This window comes from Myripristis murdjan, chromosome 3 (assembly GCF_902150065.1).
Source record: "Myripristis murdjan chromosome 3, fMyrMur1.1, whole genome shotgun sequence".
In the NCBI taxonomy this organism is placed as follows: Eukaryota; Metazoa; Chordata; class Actinopteri; order Holocentriformes; family Holocentridae; genus Myripristis; species Myripristis murdjan.
This window is the reverse complement of record NC_043982.1, coordinates 3,240,771-3,264,104: the sequence shown is the minus strand read 5'-3', so window position 1 is coordinate 3,264,104 and position 23,334 is coordinate 3,240,771. Positions and strand designations below refer to the sequence as shown.

General features: G+C 40.8%; 1 protein-coding gene across 3 annotated transcripts in view; it reads right to left on the bottom strand.

The window, feature by feature from the left end:
- The window catches only part of lrrk1 (leucine-rich repeat kinase 1), a 93,130-nt gene that overhangs the window by 5,627 nt on the left and 64,169 nt on the right, over nucleotides 1–23,334 (bottom strand). For all 3 annotated transcript variants that reach the window (XM_030045751.1, XM_030045768.1, XM_030045759.1), the window contains 10 exons: nucleotides 21,281–21,484; nucleotides 20,486–20,625; nucleotides 20,249–20,386; nucleotides 13,298–13,492; nucleotides 10,963–11,114; nucleotides 7,589–7,706; nucleotides 6,785–6,901; nucleotides 3,804–4,001; nucleotides 2,836–3,050; nucleotides 975–1,433 (listed from right to left, as the gene is read on the bottom strand). In XM_030045751.1, coding sequence (XP_029901611.1) covers nucleotides 975–1,433; nucleotides 2,836–3,050; nucleotides 3,804–4,001; nucleotides 6,785–6,901; nucleotides 7,589–7,706; nucleotides 10,963–11,114; nucleotides 13,298–13,492; nucleotides 20,249–20,386; nucleotides 20,486–20,625; nucleotides 21,281–21,484 — 1,936 coding nt within the window. The remainder of the gene's footprint in view (nucleotides 1–974; nucleotides 1,434–2,835; nucleotides 3,051–3,803; nucleotides 4,002–6,784; nucleotides 6,902–7,588; nucleotides 7,707–10,962; nucleotides 11,115–13,297; nucleotides 13,493–20,248; nucleotides 20,387–20,485; nucleotides 20,626–21,280; nucleotides 21,485–23,334) is intronic.

Here is a 23,334-nt window from a genome sequence, read left to right as displayed (position 1 = left end):
TTCAGTCAGGAGAGATTTTTATGACTTTGGGAAGTTAGGATGCTTGTGTTATACAGTTTTCATATCTTAAGTTAGGATAAGAACATTGACTTAGGAACTGTTCATCTGTATTGACTAGTTTCCTGGGTCAACCCTGATTACCATTTAAGCTAGGATTTGTAAGTTAGGAGTGTCTGTGATATGGACCCAGGACTTCACTCTTCAGGTGGTTATGATCCAAAAATAAAGTCTTTGCCGTACACATTCTGACACGTTTCAGCTGAAAGCCTTCATCAGAGCATTAGTATTGAAGCTAAACTTAGAATAGGGATTCTGATTTTGAATGTCTAATGACTTGTAGATTGACTAAATTCAATCTACAAGTAAAATGCAAATCACAGTTTAAATCAAAGCAAAGGCACTTGCTTTCTGCATTTTCCACATGTAGAGGGACCCTGCTGGAACCAGCATTGGCAGACACTGAGAAAGGTATTGGTATCAAGTATCAGATATTGGTATCCATCTGGAATATCTGCTTGGGTGAACCTCATGTCCTCTACATATATGACATGTATGTAGTGTGGTGTATCACAATGCACATGTAGACACTTGGTGCATTCGTAAGGCCTCCTGAAGACCTGATAATGAGAACACCATGTGCATTTTACACATCATCTATCTTAGCTGTACAGTCCATACACTTTTAAATTTGCTCCTTTTATTTTTGTACTGCTTTTCTTACAGCACTTCATATTTTGTATCATACACTCAGTTTTCTGTCTCATTACGTTCTGCTGTTATTTGGCGCACCTTGCATGTCCTGTATACTGCAATTCATACTTTTAACTCTCATTTCCTCTGTTCTCATTTCTATTCTTTTTTTCTTGCTCTCTCACATTACCGTTTGCTGCTGCTATTACAACATATCCTCACAGGGATGATTAAAATTTTATTATGTTTCGCTATCTGATTTTACAGGGTGGATGATGTGTTACCTAGGGATCCACAGTGTTCCGTTCACTGACAGCACAGTGAAGGCCTGTAGGTGTGGAGGTGTGGGGCTGCAGGTCTCTGCAGACTCTGGATCAGACTCAGGGCTGATGGATTCCTGCTGGTCCTTGATCCTGTCAGTCTCCTCACAGTCTGTAGACAGCGGCATACTGCTGGAGCTGGTCAGTGAGCTGAGGGCTCCGGAGCTGGAGCGGCCCATTAGCAGCTGCTCAGTGGGGGGGTTGGAGTCTGACGACATGGAGCAGTAGTCCGTCAGTGAGTCCTGGTGTTGGATGATCTGAGTGCCTGCCTCCTCGCTGTAGATCAACGTCACTTCCCCGTTAGCCCACTCAGGCTCTTCTTCCCCTCGGTCCGTGGTCTTAGGGTCAGGGGTCGTAGTCGCAGCAATCCCGGAGGGTCGCTGCACAGTGAAGACGTCCCGCAGCGGGTTGCTGTCTCCACAGCTGAAACCATGGCAAGAGCTCAATCAAAATCAATAATCCAAAAAATATATTATTTAGGTCACGATCAAATAGAAGATTTTTATCTCCTAAAATGTCACGAGAAGCTCAAAGTGTCAGTGAGAGAAAGAGCTCCGAGGATGGAAAGAGCAATACATCATCTTTACTGCCATGCAGCTGTCTAATTAGTGTCAGTTAGCCAACCTGAAATAACATAGGAAATGATGTTCAAAATAAAAATGAACAAGAGAAAATTAGTGACTGCACTGCAGTTTAAGATCATGTTGCTTTCCAGACAAGAGTTTGCTTATTTCTCCATTTTCTTCGGCCTGACACTGATGTAATGCAGATACAGTGCATTCAGAGAGTATTCACACCCCCTTCACTTTTTCCACCTGTTATGTTGCAGCCTGATGCTACAATCGTTTGAATTCATTTTTTCTCTCATTAATCTACACTCAGTACCCAATAATGACAGAGTGAAAACAGAATGGTAGAATTTTTTGCAAATTAATTAAAAAGAAAAAAACTGAAATATCACATTGACATAATACTGAATACTTTCGGAATGCACTGTATATTGAACACAGAGAGCCCAGAGCAGTGGCCCAAAATGTATCACATCTAACACACCAAGAGACAAACCTGCTGCCATCAAACCACTCCATCCATAACTGGAAAAATGTGATAATGGACTTTAAGTGCTTATTCACACAGCATCTTTGTAAATCACCTCAAGTGGTTTACATATACAGATACAGATATTTTGTTTTCGTGTGTGTGTGTGTGTGTGTGTGTGTGTGTATGTTTTCATATATATAGATAGACAGATATAGATATAGATAGATAGATATAGATATATACAATTTTGTGTTCATTATATGTAATATAATTTTAATTACTAATTAGTTAATTTTTTAACTTAGTTTTATGGGTTTATTCTAGTATAGATAATCTTGTGGAATCTTTTGGTAATCTAATACTAAATTTCTGGTAATTTTAAATTAGCATAAATTACCAGTGCATTGGTAAAAAATTAGAAAAAGAAGAGTAAATAAAAAAGGAAGGAGGAAGAAAAAAACATCAGAAAATGAGCAATTTTGCCAATTTGCCTGCTGTGCCTCAGTCTGAACCAGACGGCTCTGGCTCAAGCTATGAGATGCGATGAAAAGGGCTTTTTTTTTACTGCTTCTGAGAGAAGAATGTCTTGGATTTCTTTAGTGGCTAACTCAGGACATTACAGGTTACAAGTTGCACCACTGCATTGCAGCTAATGCTGGTGCAAAATGTTAGCAGTAGCGCAGGTGATGTTAATTGCAATGAGACAGCCAGGGGATCCAGTGGATCCAGTGAAACCAGTGGCTGGCTGCCATCTAGCAATCACGTATAGTAAAGGTCCACCCACCAGTACTTGGCACAGAGCTGGTAAGTGGCGGCGTGGTACAGCAGCAGAGTATTGCTGTGGTCGTCCAGGGTCCACACTGCTTCATCTCCCCACAGACTGATGCTGGAGGTCAAGGATACAATGGAGGACGGGGGGCTGTAGGGTTCCAGCCTCTGAACCGCCTGGAGACTCAGACAGTCGATGACCAGCACACCGGGACCATTGGAAAACCATAACTGATGGTGGAGGACAGATGGACAGGGACAGGTTGACAGTGATGAGACTCCACATGTTGTCTGTCTCTGTCTAAATGTCTGTCTATCCACCCATCCATCTAGCTACCTGTCATTTTATTAAAAATAAGATGTGGTCCAGTCAGTGTAGTTCTCTAATATGACAGACATGATGCAGTATGACTGATTACATATTTATTGTACAACTTTATTTGTGTCCTCTTTGTGCTTTTCAAAGAGGAAGTTACCAAGTATTCAAAAAAGAGGCAGCAAAAAGAAAAAAAAAGTTAAAATCAGGGAATTTATTCTGATGCTACAGTTTTAGAAGTGTAGCATCTAAAATAAGCATGAATATAGTGTTACTGTTATTATTACAATTGCTGTTATTATTGGTTTCATTGGAGAGCTTTCATGTCCTGTGGTGTCAGTGCTGTTTTAGAGGATTTTCCCTGCAGATAAACATTTATATTTTGAAGGAACATGATTTATTGTAATTGTTCAGCCTGAAAGTATCAGCTATCAGGAAATTCAATAGCAAATTCATCAGAATCAGTCTTTACAAACTTGCAGTGGTTCAACCCTACATTTTCCTGAGATCACTCCGTCGATATGCAGCTGCTCATGGTTGGAAAGTATTTTTACTTAAAAGTATGGCAGGTAGATGGAAAAACACTATTATACTCTATTAACAATATTATTAGCGGATGGTTTAACATAAGCTGGTATCAGCCTATATCTCTGTCCGTTGTTCCTCACCTGGGAGCCACTGTTGATCAGAGCCATGCTCCTGACTGGGTAGGGTTTCTGCCGGGGGTCTGCGTCCTCCAGGCCAAACACCGTCTTATTGAGGGTGTGGGAACACAGGTAGGTTTCCCCGTCCAGAGGAAGGTCTTCCAACACACTGTACACTGCCACCAGGCCATCGGACATCCCAGCAAACACCTTGGCCAGGCTCTTAAGAGGGGAAGGTGGACAGATTTTAGTTTTCTTTTCATTTCCATTTCAGGCATTTAGCTGACGCTCTTACAGCCACTTAAAATGTGTGCAACAACAGAATAACTTACACACTGGACTGTAACTACATAACATGACATAGTCAATGAGGGTCAAGCGAATAAGGAAAACAGAGAGCACATTCATTTTGCAATGTGAAACTGAACTAAGGAACATTTCAAGAGGTTATGAGATGAAATAGTTGAGAACTCTGTCCAAAGAATGACATAAAGTCAATGAACTAATGCCAGCAGCACAACCCATCTCATTACAGCGGTGCTACAAATCAGATCTGGTCCAGTCAATGACATCCACCTCTGATATGATGGATATTAGGATGTTTGTTTGATCAATCTAAAAATGGCATTGACCTTAAAAATAACCCTGTTGGTCAAACCATACTCCACATAATGTGACACTTTGGGTAAGAGCACCCACCAAATGAAAAATATTACTACACTTTCATGTAAAGAAAAAAAAAAAAACATAGTTTGAATATTATTACATTATGTGACAACTGGAAACATTAACAGCTTTTATTACATGTTGGACTCATTTCAGAGGACAGTTTATGACACTCTGACCTGCTCTAACATCATTAGTTGCTTAAGGCCACCAACCACCCCCAAACACCTGGAGTCCTCCAGCTACACTTCAAAGATACCCAGTGTCCACAGAGGGGTCGGGGAGGGTGGAGGTGGGCGTGGTGGGTGGTGTGGAGGGGGGGCTGATGGCTGATGGAGGAAGGGAAGGTGAAAGAGGCTAGCGGGACAAAAGCCAGTACAGACCATAAAACAACTTTTCCCACCAAAGCTGGTGAATGACAATCAAGCCATGCTCAAATCACCATCACACTAACTGGCAACTGGCTGGTTTCAGGGCCATTATTTAGAGGCGTGCAAACCAGAGCCACACAGTTACCAGTGGCAAGAGTGTTGCTGTGCAGACACCATGGAGAACAGTCAAATAAAAAAACAACCTCATCAAAATTCAATAGCCATCTGCTGCCAGTTCCCTTCAACTTGAAAATGTGCCCAAGCCTTCACCTTCAGACTTACACAGCATTATAAAAAAGTGAAAAGGGAAGTTTCATTTCTAAATAACTCAGCAGACACTGACAGGGTAAAAATTTGTATGGAAATACATCAGGCTTGTCAGTCTTAATCCATATTGAACCTGTTTCTGCACTGAAACTCTGGTGTTAAGTGTGGCCACTGGCAGGACATGTTCTTTATGAAAGAAGTAATCAATGAGAATGTGACTGAAAATGTCTCCCAAAATAAAAATCCAGTAATGAACTACTCATCTCCATGCCACCACTAAACATAGAGTTAATGCGTGTTCTTCCAGGTCAGCCTTCATCCAAATGACTGAGGTTATTGGAGCATCAATTGCAGCTCAAAAATATCCACCTAAAATGTCAAATATAAGTGTTTTCTAGCCACATCAATCCAAAAGTCCAAGTCTCAGTATCTCTGGTATTTTCCTCATCGACGATGCTTTGCTCTTTTAAGTGATAACAGCCACACCTACAGAAAGCCCACAGTGGTCTAACATAAGGCTGTTTTCAGCTGTCTAGCTGTAGCAGACATTTGGGGAGGGAAAATCCCAGTGTAGGTTAAACGGAATAAGAAAATTGTGGTATTTTAGTCTAAATTTTGAAGTAAGTTAAATTCCAAGTTATCTACTATAATTTCCTCAAAGAAGTGTTACTTTTCTAGTTTTTGGTGCAGAAACATGACTTGACGACAATTTGATGACATCAAGTTCAGAAATAACAGGTCGGAAGTTTGGGTGTCATTTCACAGCTCCGATTTATCCGACTTGACACCAAACATGGCAACCTTCATCATTAATGGTAAGAATGGAATTGTTATAAATGTATTTGTTTAAAGACCCAATGAAATGGACTCTTACTTTGATGTAGTTCCTGTTCAAACAGGCTGTTTGAATGGGACACGGTGCAGGGAAGGGTCATTCGCTAGTGCAAACCAACAGCATATCAGTTTGGGAGAGAAACAATTTTATTTGAAGGGACAAGGTGGATGAGAGAGGATTTGTGAAGGTTTTGTTGGTTAAGATTTTAGTGTACACCCACTAGTGCAGGATGATGTCACTATTTAAGATCCTTTGTTTTACAGAAAGTAGACGTCATGTGAGGTCATTTCATGGGGACTTTAACACATAATTTGATATGTGCTGTGCAATCTGTGAAAAATATTTATATTTCTCCCGGATTACAGCAATATGTGGAATGTTACCAACCATCTCCGCCAAAAGTCCTTTGGGAATCCAAGTTTTCCGTGTTAGCCTGCAGCGTGAACCCAGTGATGTCGGAAATCTCCAGGCTGGAGTTCAGACTTCCAAGTTGTATTGAACGCAGCATTAGTGTGGACATTGAGATTTGACCTTGGTTTACTGATGTCTCCTTACAGGATGTCTGGATAATGAAGCCCTTTGTTCTTTGAAAAATCCAACAGCTAACTCCCACTGTTATTTGGGGTCACCAGAGTGTCACACTGCCTAGTGCATATTAAACACTCCCCATAGGGAAATTAGATATATTTTTAACCTTTTATCTTATTCATCCAGGTAAAAGCGGGCTCATTTATCTCTTCCAGCAATGTTCTGTTTCACATTCATACAGCCACTGTCTTTAAGCCACAGATACTAGCTGGTGGAGGGAAAATATGTGAATCTGACGACGTGTGAGTTAGTGTGTGTTTGTTTGGATATGGACTGACCTGATGTCTCGCTGGAACAGGGAACAGGCAGGTGATGACGGCTGGGCAGGAGAAATGTTTCTGGGGCTGACTGAGCGGACACATCTCTTTCAGACTGTAGATGAACACCTCCTGCTCCTGACACACAGACACACAGGATATCACACGGTAACCACATGTCCTGTCAGATTTCTGAGCAAACAACATGCAACGACTTGTGGCCCTGTGGCATTATCAAACCATCTCCTCTTATTTTCTACTGATGAGTTTCTGTAGGTGGCGCTCTCTTTTCTAACCATCTAATTTGTCCTCTGTTTATTCCTCAGAAACTGGAAATTTCAAATACATCACTGCCTGTATATCAGAGGATTTTTCCAAGGAAAGAACGACCACATACTGGCTAGTTTTGAACAGCAAATGGAAAAGCTTTCATTAACTGCTGAGATGCACAAAAACCACATAAAAACTGTCTAAACAGGGCAAAAACTTCTGTGTCTGAGAGCTTCCATGAAAAATACATGCTTTAATAAATGATTTTAAAATAACTTCTCATCTGAGTGCCCTGGATTGTTTCCTCCTTTCTCTCAGACATGAGTTTCTTAGGTTTTTTTTTTTGTTTTGTTTTGTTTTTTTGTGCATCTCTCCAAATGTCTTCAAACGGGGGCCCTTGGATTAACACAAGTCATCTTTGGTGTCCAGAACATGAAATAGTTTCAAATTCCCTGACTTGAAACAAACGGCGCTAACAACTGAATAGGTGGAATGAGCCTTTAGAAAACATGACCCACAGCATGACGTGTTTGCTTTTGGCGATGTGGTCTGTACCTCGGTGGCAGTCCACAGAGTGTTGTCCATCTTCATCTGACAGCTGAGCCTGCTACCTGGACACGGCATCCTCTTCACCTCCACTTGGCCTTTCTGCACATTCACCACGCTGTAGTTCCTGCAGGCCACACACACCCATACAAAAGAAATGACCAAACACTTTCAAGATGTGCCATGCAGACTCCAACTGCACTGGCTACGACTCCAGTTGCTTGTACAGTGAAGAAAGACTGCACATGAATATAAATGACACGGTAGTATTAGAACAAAATTAAAATTGTATGTTCTCTGTGGGGAAACAGGACCACTGCAGTGGTTAAATTACAAAGAGAGATATCATATGAATAAGAATACAGCAGATGGGGGTTTTACCCATGATGCAACGGACACGCTTCACCGGGGGTGTTCTTCTCCAAAATGAATGAAGTGACACAGAAACAAAGGAGTTCCATCACTTAGCAAGCAAGAGAGCTGGAACACGGGGTAAATAATGAATCCCAAACAAATGTGTGTTGTTGTGCATCCTTCAGAGCATTTTTTCAGATTTGAATCGTGTTGTTGCCAGTGTCTGACCACTTTATTCAGTTTGGAGAAGAACACTCCTAGTGTGGCGCTCTTTCTCACAACAGGGAAGGAGCTGACAGGTCAAACTTGGAGGATGTTTTACAATGGAGTAGAAAATATCACTTTATGAACTATGCCATTTTGCCCAAATGCCAGTTTGTCAAATTCAGATTAGCAGCATCTTAGATATCACAAGACATGATACTTTATGAACAGTAGGACAAATATGAATGTCTGTGTGGTACAAAATAAGCAAATCAGATTAACACACGTGCAATAAAAGGCCATCAACGAATTTAAGCCAGTTGTCTCTTCTCAACTAAGGAAGGTCAGTTTGTGATGGTTGAGTTTCAATATTTATTAAGGGCTAAAAATATGTTAGTCTGTAATGAATGGGGTTTTATGTGGTTTTAGCTGAGTACAATATACAACAGCAGTACAATATTTCATCAAAAATGTACCTAAGTAGAAGTAAAATGACTGACTTCAAAAAGTACAGGTACACAAAAGGTGCTCATGCACAGTAACTGAAGTCAATGTAATTAGTTACTTTCACTCCTGGAAGAAAGCACAGGTACAGAGGAAGTGATAAACATTCAAGTAGACCCTCTGAACAGCAGCCATTTTGACATGAAATAGCAGGTAAATACAGGTGGTACTAATGATATTAATTATAGTTTGGTTCCTTTTAGGTCTAACAGAGCCGGAGTTCTGCATCATTGGAAAGGCTCTGCTACACTTAAAAAGAACAGAACTTTAATTAATGTCATTAGTAATGCCTGGGTTTACCTGCTATTTCATGTCAAAATGGCTGCTGTGAAAAATGTGCCGGCAAGTGGACGAAATCTCTATTTTAATAAATATATCTGAGCCTGAGTTCTAAAAAGACACTAAACAGCGGAGCATTGAGCTCTTCTCTGCAGGGAACGGGAATAAATTGTTGGAGTGAATTTGATGGGCGGTCGTTTGACACTGCTTCCCACGACCAGTTGTGAGGTCCAGAGGGGCACTGGGAGCAATGGGAGAGTGGGGGTGGGGTGGGGGCGGGCGAGGCATTAGAGACATTAACGTAGTGAAAGGGTTAACGGCAGGAAGATGGCCAACGGCAGCCAGTAGCAGTCATTAGCACCACCTGTATGAGGGGGATGAAAGCTGATTTTATTGGATGGAGATAAAGGTGGAGTCCTGCAGCACACACACAGCAAACAATAGAGCAATTACAAAAACACCTGGGAGCCATCACAGCCAGAGGGGTGTGTGTGTGTCGGTGTGTGCACTGTAAGATGTACAAATGTGTGTGTGTGCATGTGCACTTGTGACAGAACTTTTGTGAAAACACCAGTAGATTGAGTATGCTTTCAGATCATGACTTTCAAAATGAAAATCAGACTCTCCAGCGTTCCCCCCTCAGCGTGAACACAGTCCCCAGGCTCCGCAGAGAGAAAATCCATATCCGAGGTGGTTTCAGAAGAGTGAACGCGGCCTCCTCCCAGTTAATGAGCTGCAGAAAGGGGTTGGACTGAGGTTAAAAGCTCAGAGGAAGACAGAGCCGCTTTCCCATTAAGGGGTAATTACGCTGCCCAGATTTGAGGACTTTAGCAGCTGTCTGAGTGTCTTGAATAGTGCAACCAAAAAGGACAGGGGAGACAGGCCTGTGTGTTGCTTAGACTGGGGCTTGAACCTTGTGACTGATGATAGTCAATACCTTTGAAATTGACCGTGCACATGCTCCAAAATTCCAAAAAAAGACCAGTATTAAGTGTTTCCCTCGGAATTTTATTTGGTAAGGATTAATAGACTTAAATTTCCCACTGAAACCCAGGACAATTATTCCAAACTAGACATGTGGGGTCAGTAAACAACAGCCCCAAAACGATTTGAGCCTGGCTTGATGGTGATGCTGGAGCAAAGGTCATGGGGTCATCAAGATCGATACTAATCCTCTAGGGGTCATGAATGTGCACAAAAAAATTATAATGATGTGAACCAACTGTATTCCAGTTATCACATTCAAAGCCAAGATCTGCAGCGGTGACAAATCCCTAAGAGCCCTTACACCATCATCTCAAAAGACATAAAGATGCACCCGTACGTGAATGGCATCTGATTAAAACGCCTTATTTGAATCAATTCATGTTAAGGTCTTCGATAGTTGATCAGTTCTACGATAAATATGGAATCAATCAACTGCATCACATCCATCATATCAGAGGTGGATAACACTAACTGGGATAGATCGAGTTTATTTATTGACAATTTTTGCCTTTATTACAACATCAAAAGTAAAGAGAGAGAGACAGGAAGGACTGGGTTAGACAGACATGCGACAAATGAAACAAAGATCTGATGCCTTGGCTACACTGACCACGTCGCAGATGTGCTGCAAAATGTATCTTTTTACTGGTTATACCTGCAGCGTGCATACAGCGGATCTCTGAAGCACATACACACCAATGACGCACTGCTGTCACACCTGGTGTAGCCAGTTTCATTGATTATAGGGGAAGCTCAGTGTTGCAGCATCCACTCTGCAAACGGTCCACATGTGTTAGGTGTTCAGTGTATCCAAGGCGTAAGGCCCCATTCCAACCCAGGGCATAATGGCTACATGGTATGCACCTTAGACCACTGAGTCATCAGGACACCTCACATCATATTTTCACTGAAAGGCAATTTTGCTCATATATAGGTGTTCAGTTGCAGTAATAGGTTTGGATATAAATAGCATTGACATCAGGACATGTTTAGATTCCAGAGAGACAAAATGCTCAAAACGTATGGAAGAGAGGTGAACGGACACAAACACAAACCTGTCCTCCTTTTGTCCGTCCCAGAAGACGGCACTGTATCCCTGCAGCTGGGACAGGAAGAGCTGCGAATGGACGTCGCATGACAAGACATACTTCAGACACGGGAAGCTGGGCTCCTGCATCTGCCGCACACACTGCATGGCCAGAGGCCTCTGCACAGAGACACAAACACACACACACACAGACACACACGTCATGTCTACAATTATGTTTCAACCATGATTACTTGCTTTTTTGTAGGTATGTTTGTGTTGAACTGGGTTGATATTGATATTTTTTCATTGAAGCTGATAGTATTTTATTTTGTTTGTAAATTTAAACATTTTCAAATAGAGTAAATGCATTACTACATAAAAAATACAAGAATTCAGTGTTTCCTCCAGATTTTTATTCTTCAAGATGGTAAAGACTCTGCAACTTTCCATGCTAAGCCATGCTTATAGGAGGGGGACAACCCTGACTCATATTGATGATGCTGTATAAAAAAATATTTCCAATATTAGACTGATGTCTTGGTCTAACCTTACTTGTGACACTTGCATTACAAAACTGTGGTTTCACAACCAGCAAATCAGGTTGTCCCTAGACGCTGTCTCTCCTTGTTTGTCATTCATTAATCCTGCCAGTGTTCATTGAGGACAGCAGCATTTCTGAGGTGGGAGGTAAGGCTGGGGAAGCAACATCAAGCTGATTTATAGCAGATTTATCCAACCCTACAATCAGAGGGGAAATCAGAGTTTAGAGACTCAGCCTTAACAGATGGAGTTAAGCTACCACATTGGATACACACTTGGATAACCTGACATCTGCAGGGTCCTCAACACGGATCACAGACCACCGATAAACAGCGAGAGCCAAGTTGTGATGAGTCTGTTGTTTTGATTGGTGTCAGACTAGAGATTAGAGTCAGCAGGATAATCTCATTATATTAACTGTGTGATAACCCATCCTTGCCTAATCATCTAGTGTGAGTAGATTTACAAATGAGAAACAAAAAAAAGATGTGCTGCAATCCCAGCCAACATTTGGACCAATAGCTGTTACAACAGCCTGCAGAAATGTTGAAAACCAATGAAAATATAGCACCAACATGTAAGATAGGACATCTGTGGTAATCCATAACTGCTGTCTGCATCACTTTTGTGGGATCAGGACCTAACTGCCTTCCCGATATCAGTTTAAAGCAGTTCCCATGTATATTTTTGCTGTGTCATGATACCAGGAAATGTTGTGCTTGTTTGGGATAATGTTGAACTTAGCCATCCCCTGCATGTTCTCATCAATAAAAGCATGCCGGGATGCATTTTCTATTAGGATTTTAAAAGTCTTCTCGTGTGTTGCCAGCCCAACTGCTTGCTTTGCCGCACTGTGGTCAACACCATCAACAGGTCACTGCAAGTTCATTCATTTCTTTACAGAGCTGAGCCACTGGGGAAACTTGGCCAATGTGTCTGACAGGCAACAGGCTTGTTGGCTGACTAAAGCTGGCAACCGCTGAACTTTTTGCGGTCATCGGACATCAACAGCCAATCAGATTCCCCACTTCGCTGGCTCCCTACTGATGTGATTTGTAACAATTTGGTCTTGCGAGTGCAAAATGGACAATAAGCTGATTACAGTTCCATACAACTTTTATTTGAAGGACTACGAGACTAAATGCCTCAAAAAATTATACTTGGAGAACAGTTACATTATGATATGAGTCGACGGTTAGCTTTGATATAATTCTACAATTTTTTAAATTTGTTTGAAGGGACCATGGCAGTGATCATAGCAGCATTTAGAATGTTTGGCCCATTTAGGACAATTAACAACAATTATTTTACATTGCAACAAACCATTTTGCAAATCATGCAGTGGTAATAAACATTTCATAACATATCATCTAAATCCCTCCAATTTCAAATTTGAATTTTTGGCTGAAACACCCACCTTATAATTTGCTTCTTTTGTTAGTTGTTTCTGCAGCTAATAAAGTCATCACCATTCATAAACCACAGAACTGATACTTGACTGTGGAACGCAAACGTTTCCCAGGGGACTATTTTCTGGTGGAGAGATCGTTCATTGGAATCCAGCCATTGGATTCCAATGGCTGGATAAAAGGTAGGAAAATGATATCAAAGTTCTGAAATACAACTGCTTGCTCCAGAAAAGAGCAACAGAAAAGTTAACTGTATGTGTTTTGTAGATTTAAGGCTAAACATGCAAACTCACTGGTATGGTCCTTAACATTAATGTCACCTAATAAACATTTGCTATGTGTTTTTCTTGGTCAGAGTACAGCAACCAATCAACCAAGCCCCTCACAGTGTGAAAAAGCAGCAAGTCTGACCTTCTCAGGCTTGGTGTCCCAGCACGCAGTCAACAGGCTGTGGAGGCAGTAGAACTGCACCTCCTCTGGGCTGCCCAGCGGAGGCCGGATGCCTTTGGAAAGCTTCTTTGCTATCTGGAGCTGGTGGTGGCCCAGTGCTGGCCTCCGCCCCGACAGCAGCTCGTACAGCACCATGCCGTAGGAGAACATGTCCACCTGGGTGTTTGTGGTGGGGTAAGGGCATTTTTGGTGGAAAAAAAAAAGAGGTGGTTACCAAGGTACAATTTTACACTTTGAGGATTGCTAAGAAATCATATTCTTGTATGAACAATTTCATATGTAAACAATGTATCACAAGTTTAGAGAACAGCTGGTAGGTTATGTAACACATGTCAGGAATGTACGAATAGATAATAGGAAAATGGGTTCCATAAACATCCAGAGACAATAATTTAAATACCAAACACCCAGTAGAAATGAACACAGTGCCATAAATACAGGCACAGAGCACATTTGGCAAATATGAAGGGTTAGTTTTGATTTAGCTTTAGTCTTATTCTTTTGACTATGATGTGATTTAGTTTTAGTCACATTCTGAGATCTGAATTTTGTTATACAATTTTGTTTTATACAAAACTCTACCAAAACTCTACTTTAATCTAATACTCAATCATTTTTCAATTTTTTTCTCTTTAAATTGTATATTTCTGGCATTTTCATCTCCTTTTTATGTGATCACCAAAATGTCATTCACTGATTCTTGGGAATGTGGATAAAACAGGTTTTAATTTTGAAAAAAAAAAGTGCGTTAAATTACAAAATCTGAAGGTATATCATTATAGGCCAAGGTCTTGGCTGTTCAGCAATGTACCGGTGCAACCTCCTCATTTTGCATTTTTTTCATAAAATAGGTTTTTCCAGTTATTAGGTTACTTTGTTTTTGTCAACACCGTCACCGTAATGTTTTTTTTTTTTTTAATTTGAAAAACATATTTTTGTATTAAAGAGACTAATACTTAAATAATTCAACAGCACCAAAGAAACATATTGTAAGCATATTCATTTAAAACCAATATAACTGCCTCTGACGGTGGTGACACTAATCTGACGGTGGTGACAGTCGCCTCATTAAAACATACATTTCCAAAATTTATACCACTCAAGTCAATGGCTTCTTGCTTAACAACTTTATTTAACTATTTGGTACAAAAAATAACAATCCTGAGCACTGTTATAAGCATTTTTCAGACTTCAGTCATCACCGTCAGACAGAAAACCTGACGGTGGTGACGTCTGACGGTGGTGACAAAAACCTGCTCTTTCACATGATAAGCATGAGTTGTTCACATGAGTCAGCTTGTTTTCGCCCTGTTGCCACCTACATCAGACCTCTTCTTAAAAAGTATACATTTATTCCATAATCCAATTTAATATTTTTTATACAGAAGTGACGGTGTTGACAATTTATGGTTGTGACAGTAGCAGTGTCCCAAAATATGAAGAGATTTAAGAGAAAATAGCAAACTTCCAGGAGCCTGAGCGGTCTTGAAGCATGCAGTAGAGCTGAAGGTTTGAAAAGAGGTCCTCAGGAATGTAATTGACCTTGTAGTTTTTTTATTATTATTTTTTAAATAAATATCTGACGGTGGTGACGAATATCTGGGACACATTTTCAGCAACCACAAAATAATAGTAAATATTGTTCAAAACTCATCGTTTGTAGTTTTTAATACATATTATGATGTACTCTTTCATGTGGTAAAGATATTATTCAATGAAATTATTACTTTTTGTTGTTTTAATCAAGTTGAAATGATTATCTCCTATCCAAGGACAACTGGTTTTGTAGGCCATTGGCCAACATATAATCATTAAATTAAAACAAATTAAAAATAAAGCTATAAAAGAACCTTACAAATGTGCAAAGGACCCCCTGATTATGCCCTTGATTCTTTTTATTCATTAAAATGTTGTAAATTTCCAGCAGAAATAGCATTTTTCTTAGTGGGACATGATTTATCCAAATTCTCAAGAATCAGTGCATTGTATGTTGTCATAGTTTAGTGAAAAAGGCCATTTTGGTTTTTGTTTCTGTCTTGTTCTTGTCCTGGAAAAAATGTCGCTGATGAACACTTTTAGACAACACATGAACACTACACGTGTGTCATATTAACAGCAGTGACAGGTCTATAAGTAACTATCCATGTAATTATCTAGAGTGGACCAGGGAGAAGATGTGAACTGATATCTTGAGTGCTACTGATGACGACAGAGACAGACACTGATACTCCACAATGAGCGCTAACAGGGTGGCTGGTCCTGGCTCGTCCTGGTCTCCTCTTAATCTGTTGGAGTCCTCTCATCTCGTCTGGGAGACGGATCATATCTGTGGTCCGAAATACCCGAGTGGATTCCTTTCTATGAATGGTCATGGACAGTGGCTGAGTGAATAGGGTCTTGTGGGCATTCCCAGAATAACTTGAGAGGTAAACAGTTGTGCGAGGCCAAAACCCACTCAAGCACATCTGTGGTGACATCACTTGGTAGTAACTTCAGATATGCTAGGTCTGTGGCATGCTATGGCGTCACTTGGGCTGTGGAAAAACGATATTCACATAAGACGGCCTTCCTCCCTTCAGCCTAACACTTGTACGCGTTTCACAATGCGCATACTTGGTCAAACCCCTCCTGATTACAATTTTTAGTCTTGCAAGAAGGGCAGCTCAAAGCGTTGCGGAGATGCCATGGGATTTTCCTTTTCGTTTCACTGTCTTTGATGAGGCATACGTCTGAAATACCTGTGCTAAGAACCATCATAGACGATCTACAGAGCTCAGACGTTCTTTGGGGAATACAAGCCATTGTGTACACAAAACAAGCGCTCCAGTTGCATAAACAGGATTCAAAACATACGTCGATACAGAGCCTCAGTTATGAGACTTTGGGCAACACAAATCTTTTATGTAGTCTGTAATGCCTGTGCAGTCTGCATACTGATAAGAGAAGAGCACTCTGGCTCTCAGTATCCTTGTCAATGGTTTCTTATCGACTATAACACCTTGGCGTCACAGCAATGCCAGCAGTTTTAAAATAAACTTGATGAAAGGAATCTGCCATATCAAAGGTATGCATCTTCATTCAAAAGAATATCAGGCTGATTAGAATAAAATTGATGCAGTCAAGTAAAATCACTTAAATATGACACATATTTAATCTTCATGTCACTGGGATATGGACTGTAAAACTTTGGAATGATTAATAAAAATAATACCTTAATTTCTAAAGTGCATTTTAAAACGTGCACACATTTTAAAAGCACCTCACAAGACTAAAACAAGTAAATATACAAGACGGAAGCAGAGCAATCAAAAAGTCTAAAAAGTTACCTAAACGAACACCAACATGGCTGAGATAACTGGTGGCTTCTGTCTCACTCCAGTGGTATTGTTAGTGCTTCTCCAAATTAAGACCACATTTCCCATAAAGCCCATTGTTTCCTGTCACAAAATGTAATCACTTTCTCCCTTCGCCTTCTTTTACGACTTCTGTCAAATGCTTTCTGGATTTACTGAAGAGGATGAATATGTTTGAAGTGATTATTCTATTGGCCTTTCAGTCCTTCCACCATCTGCCACTGCCGGAAACTCTGAGAGTTTTGGCTCCATTTCCGCTGGAAGAACAGCGCCCTCTTCCTGCTTCATACCATAAAAGCAATAGAGCTAATGCATCACCATATCCAATCTGGCTACAAACAATGATGATTATTGATGCGAAACACACCCTTAATTTGCTTGTACAAATTATGAAATAGTGTAATGGACAGCTACTGCAATCATCATTAAAGGCTTAAAGAGCTGAGAAAAATACAAAAGCAATCACATACACATTACTGTCTCAACCTTGTTACAACCTCATCAAACATTCTCACTTAAAATACATCTTCACTTTTAAGTGCTATATTTATAATAAAGACTGATCTTTTGTCCACACATTTCATTAAATTCAAAAGGCACAATCATCATTAAATTTCAACTGTAATACAATGAATGAGATTATCCTTACATGTTGTGGTTCTCTGTTCACAAGCTATTAATCTTGTCAGTAGTCATGATGTTATCCAAGATTAAACAAATGACTTGTATCAACTCTCTAGTGCTGACTGTCACACAAAATCACTTACACATGTTACACGACTTGCCAAGGGGCCCACAGCTGGCACGCATGTAACTAGCACTACGCTAGTTTTCAATTACTTTCATCCTTTTCTCTCGCCCATCTTTGCCTCTCTGTGCTCTCTCGATCCCTGCCTGCATCTCATTAGAATAGCTAAACCTCATCAAAAAGTGAAATTAACGCCCAGGAGAGAGAGAAGGAGTCTGATTGGCTGAGGTCAGCAGACTCTGTGGGATAGCGGCTGATGAATAGCGGCCAGGGCTTATGGAGATTTCTTTCTGCTCTTTGAAACACTCTTCTGCAGAGGCAGAGGCCAGCAAAGCAGTAACCCCTGGTAAACCTAGCTTCCCTGGGGAGAACAGGAGCCCAGAAGCCCAGGCCGGCCACGCTACACCAACATACAGCTACAATCTACATCCAAGCTGACTGAGAGAGCGAGCGCTGGCTGACTTCAAATCCTATTCACTGGAACAGGCTCATTCAAATATGTACAGAGCCAGATTGAGGATGACATGTACATGTATGTACATATATATAATAAAGTGACTGCCAAAGTCCAAGCAAAAAAAAAAAAAAAAAAAAAACACTGCATGATTGATCCCTTCGCTTTATATCCCAGTCTACATGCAATGTGGTTATTTCAAGGTTTAAAAAGGACATGACAATAAAAGCCAGTTAAAGGACCATACCAACGATTTGGAATGTTTGGCCATTTTGCACTGCAACAAACCATTTTTGCAAATCATATGGGGGTACTAAAGATACCGCAACATATAATCGAAATCCCTGAAGCAGCCACCCTATAATGTTTTGCTTCTGCAGCCAACAAAGTTACGGCCATTCATAAACCACAGAACCAATAATTGGCTATGTAAAGAAAACCCAGGGGATGGGGAAACGTTTAATTCATTTTGTGACAGAGAGACTGTTTCACTCAATTTCAAGTCATCAAACCACAACAGTGCTGCTGCTTTTAGGAAAACTAATGTGGACGACTTTATTGCGGTGATGGAATACTGGTGTGAAGAAAGTTTGAAGTCTCTGAAAATTCATTTTCATATCATTGTGGAACGAATGGAAAACAATGGCCGGATGAAAGGGAGGAAAAACGATATCGGAGTTCTAAAATGTGACTGCTTGCTTTGGGAAAAGATCAGCAGAAAGTATGTTTTTTTGTAGATATTACACTTAACATGGTGAATAATTGCTATGGTCCTTTAAGTTTGAGCACTCAACATATATTGTTACACTTACTAAGAGAATTATCGTACTAACATGTCCAGAGAGGGGTCTGTCATGGGTCTTATCTAACCCACATTGTCTAAACTGCATTTTTTAGTGTGCCAGTAAATGGGGTCACTAATACAGCTACACACACACACACACACACACACCTTTTCTTCCTCCTCTGCCATTAAACATAACATGTGGTATCAATCAGACAGTACGATGAAACAGGCTGCAGAGGAGGAAGTAACCAGTCAAAACAGTCAGCCCGCTAACTATAAATCCTCTGGTAGGACAAGCAAAATAAGCAGTGAGGCCGGGGCAGCCGTTTCACTCTACATCTTACACTGAAAGAGGAGAAGACAGATCAGTAAGGGTTCATATTGATCTGTTTCACAGTACATGTCTCCACCATACTGTGCACATACTGTGGTTGGTTGCTGAAACAAATTTAGTCACTTAACAGTTCACTTTCTATGATTCATTCAGCATGTGTTCCTGCACAAGATCAAACATTCCCATCACATTTGAACTCGTCTACAGATTCTATGTTTTAGGAGTGGAATAACTTGCAGAGTGAAAATGAGACAGAATGACATTCTGGGCTTATTTCTTTGCTGATTTCATTGGACTAATATCTGACACTTAAGTGCTGACATGTCTGTTTTAATGTGAATACAAGGTGTCTACAGGTATCATATCGAAGGTTTTTCAAAATGTTCACCTTTTTCCTCAAAAGGAAAAAACAACTTTTTGTTATTCAAATGAGCACTGCAGGTGAGTGTAAAGGTAAGTATTATGTATTTGGTCTTGTGCTGGGTTTTAGGTAGGCATATAGTCACTTACTGAATACATGATTCTAACAGACTCCTTCACAGGTACATCCAATGATTTTTATGGCTTTCTCTCATATGCTAAATTGAATACTCTGGTCTCTTGTGCGCATGTAAATGTAGTATGAGAGTAAGTGTAAAGTGAGTTCGGTTCATCTACAACAGCCATTTCCCCAACAGGTTAAGTGTAGCACGTCAGTATAAAGAATGCATTAGGTTCACCGGTAGAGTTTCGAGTTTTATAACATTCGAAATGTTGGCTATCATGCAATAGAGCTCGACTAACTTTGGCAAAAAGAAATAAAAAGAAATGAAATTTGATTAAATGTTTGTGGAAAGCACGACCTCCTTTTTAAGGACCCACAGACACCCTGGAATGTTTGCGTCTTCTTTAAGTGTTTTTAGAGTTTCTGATAATGACAGATGGGAGGAGGTAAGGCCAACACAAAAAATCTGTTCTAACATGTTTATTATCTTCAGTAAAGCCAAAGATGTTAGGGAGGGAGAGGGCAGACAAATAACATCTGCTTTGTGACAAGAATGAACAAAGTTTGTGGGAATTGTGGTTTTAATTTCAGGCATGCAAACAACACCACTGGTGTGTAACAGAAGCCACAAGTCATCTGAACCACAGTTTGATTTGTTTAATTATACCAAGGTAGCACAGTTAACTTGACAACAACATACTGAGGTTTAAAACGTCATAGCCCACTGAAAATATCCGAGAGGAAGACAGTACCTTCTCGTCATACACAATGCCTGGCCGGATCTCAGGAGCCTGGTAGCCTGGCGTCCCCTCGACCCCCAAAGCCCCCTCATGGAAGGACTGGCGCGAGATGCCATAGTCAGAGAGCTTAATGTTGACCGGATCCTGCACCTAAAACAAGACACGCGAATGACTAAAAAGCTGTATTAGATGACAGAAACGGCAATAGTTCCTGATGTTACAGCTTCGTGAAATTGTTCGTGCACAAACCTCCAAAGACCACACCAGGATGTTGTCCGATTTGAGGTCACAGAAAATGATGTTCTTTCTGTGCAGGTATGCCAGCCCTGCTGCGATCTGATAGGCTGCTCTGAAGGTCAGCATGTGACTCAGGGGCATGTACCTGGAGTCTAAAGAGAGAGAACATAATTAATAATAATCATAAAAGAGCTGCTCCACTAAAGAATATAGCTTAAAGGGCCATACCTTTGATTTTGAATGTTTGGCCCATTCACCACAATTCACCCACACTGTACATTGCACCAAACCATTTTTGCAATTAAAGATTTCACAACATATAATCAATTTTAATCTTTAGTTGAAACAACCACCTTATAATGTTCTACTCCTGTGGCTAACAAAGTTGTCGACATTCATAAACCACAGAACTGATAATTGGCTGTGTAAAGCAAATGTTTCCCTGGGGGCTATTTTCCAGTGGAGAGGCTTTGTCTAATTTCAAGTTTTCAAACCACAACAGTGCTGCTGCTTTTATGCTGCTTTTAGGAAAACTAATGTGGACAAATTATTATGATGATGGAATACTGGTGTGAAGAGAGTCTGAAGTCTCTGAAAGTTCATTTTCATATTGTTGCAGAATGAATAGAAATCAATAACTGGATGAAAGGGAGGAAAAATGGTACCGGAGTTCTAAAATAGAATGGCTTGCTATAGGAAAAGATTAGCAGAAACATCTATGCATCTTGTAGATATTAGGTTAACCAAGTTAAATCACTGGTATGGTGCTTCAAGACATAATCAGAATATGAAGATTTCCCTACTAGCCTTTGCCTTTGTGCTTTTCCTCTAGCACGGTGTTGAGGCTGCCCAGGGGGGCCAGCTGCAGTGCAAAGCACAGCGGGTGGATGCTGATGCCCACCAGAGAGACGATGCATGGATGCTGCAGAGAGTGCAACATGCTGGCTTCCTGGCGAAACTCGGAGAAGCTCCGACAGGCATCCACAGACTGGAGGTGCTTCACCATGGTATCTGGAGAGATGGAGGGATATATGAGGCGATGTGGGAAGACAGAAGAAAAGAAATACTAAACTAACAAGGGTGAGAAGGCCTAAAAAGACCCATGAAGACAAAATGCAAGGGGATCTCACAAATGGGAAAAAAAAAAAAACTTCTTGTAAGATTCAAATGAAAAAAGTTTCCACTTCTATTCTCAGCTTTCTCCGATGTGATCGTCCAGCTATTGTGGCTCATGTTGACATCTCAGCTCTCTAAACACAGTTACAAGTCATCTTGATGGATTCTGTGCACTGAAACTCAAAAGTAGAGAGGAATATAAATGGTGACTCTGCATGTTAACATCTCAGTCTGCAGAGTTTTTCCATTCCATTTGAGAGTGTGAGCTCCCCTTGCAGTTAGTCCTCCATGGATTCAAACAGAGGAATAGTCATCTTTCAATAACTGACACACTTTATCAAAGGAAATATTGTAGAAAGTCCAGTAAAATTCTACATTCATGAAATTTATACATGCATCAGAGGACGTCCTGGCAATAGGCCAATGCAGCCAAGAAATCAGACCCAGCAAAAGGAGAGCCACATTAAATTCTAGCCATGACCAATAACATTCACACAGGTCCTGTTCCTCTGGATGGATTTATAGCTGGCCTTGTTACTGCTGTAAAATGGAAAACGGTCTGTGTGTGAGTGTGTATGTGAGTGTGTAACATCCACACTGGTGTCAGTGCAGGTTAAAGAGACAATGCTTCACCGTTCTGTGCAAAGATTTCCTCTCTGCTACAATGAACAGTGCTGAGATTCTGGATGTCCACTGCAACCCTGCACAGTAAAATCCAATGCCAGCATCCAGCATCCAGCACCCAGGACACTGCACCTCCTGGAGTTATTAGGCTGGAACAAATGCTACTCTAATCTAAAGCAACCAGCTAACCATTCAGGCAGGCAGAGCCATTTCAGATCACCTTGAGATGTGACCTCTGAGGCAGAGGAAACAAAAGAGTGCTGCCAACACACAACAGATGACCTACAGTATTTCCCTGCAGGAGGCCAGTGTTAGAGCACATGGGTCACACTATTACTCTGAATCCACCACGTCAACGCTGTGTCACATCACAGCCAGGTTAGACATTAATATTTGTAATTGTTTCCATCCTACAGAGGTCTATAGCTGTTCACGTAAAGCTGAACTGTATGACTGATGGTTTCCAAAGACAAGGGGGACAGTAATGATTTCTGGATTTGTAAGGCCAGGTGCACACCATATGGTATGGCGGCCAATTTAGGCGTCCCAGACGGTACCGGCCAAATTGTCAAGATCAGAGTGAAAACAGCATGTGCTTGCATAGTGTGAGGAGGTGTGAGGGGGTCGGCACGTCATGTCCTGACCTCCCAATGCAGTCTGGGACTTCCTGATGATTTTCCAACTTATTTGAAATTTTTGTCATTGCTCTTACATCGAGCTGATTCCTCCCACTGGTCAACCGGTTTGCAGCAGGATATGTCTCTTCTTTTGTCTCTTCTTTCCATCCGCTCATATGCGCACAAAAAAAAATTGGAGATTATAGGTATATGCTGCGGTGACAAGTCAATAGAGTTGTAAAGTGTGTCACACTTGCTTGAGAACGGTGCAGATGCTGTGCTGTGGCTGTAGCCTGAAAGCATAAATTACTAAAATAATTGTCAACATTTGAATCTGTGTGGTTTGGGTTGTTAAACAAGTGCATAAAATTCAAAATTCAACTGTAATCTGAAATTAGCAACAAGGTTAAGATAACATTAGCAAGGATCGCCCTAAATGCTACAAATTATTGTGGTTTTGAATCTCTCTTTGTCCGAACCCAGCCCGATCTGCCGGTTTCTGAT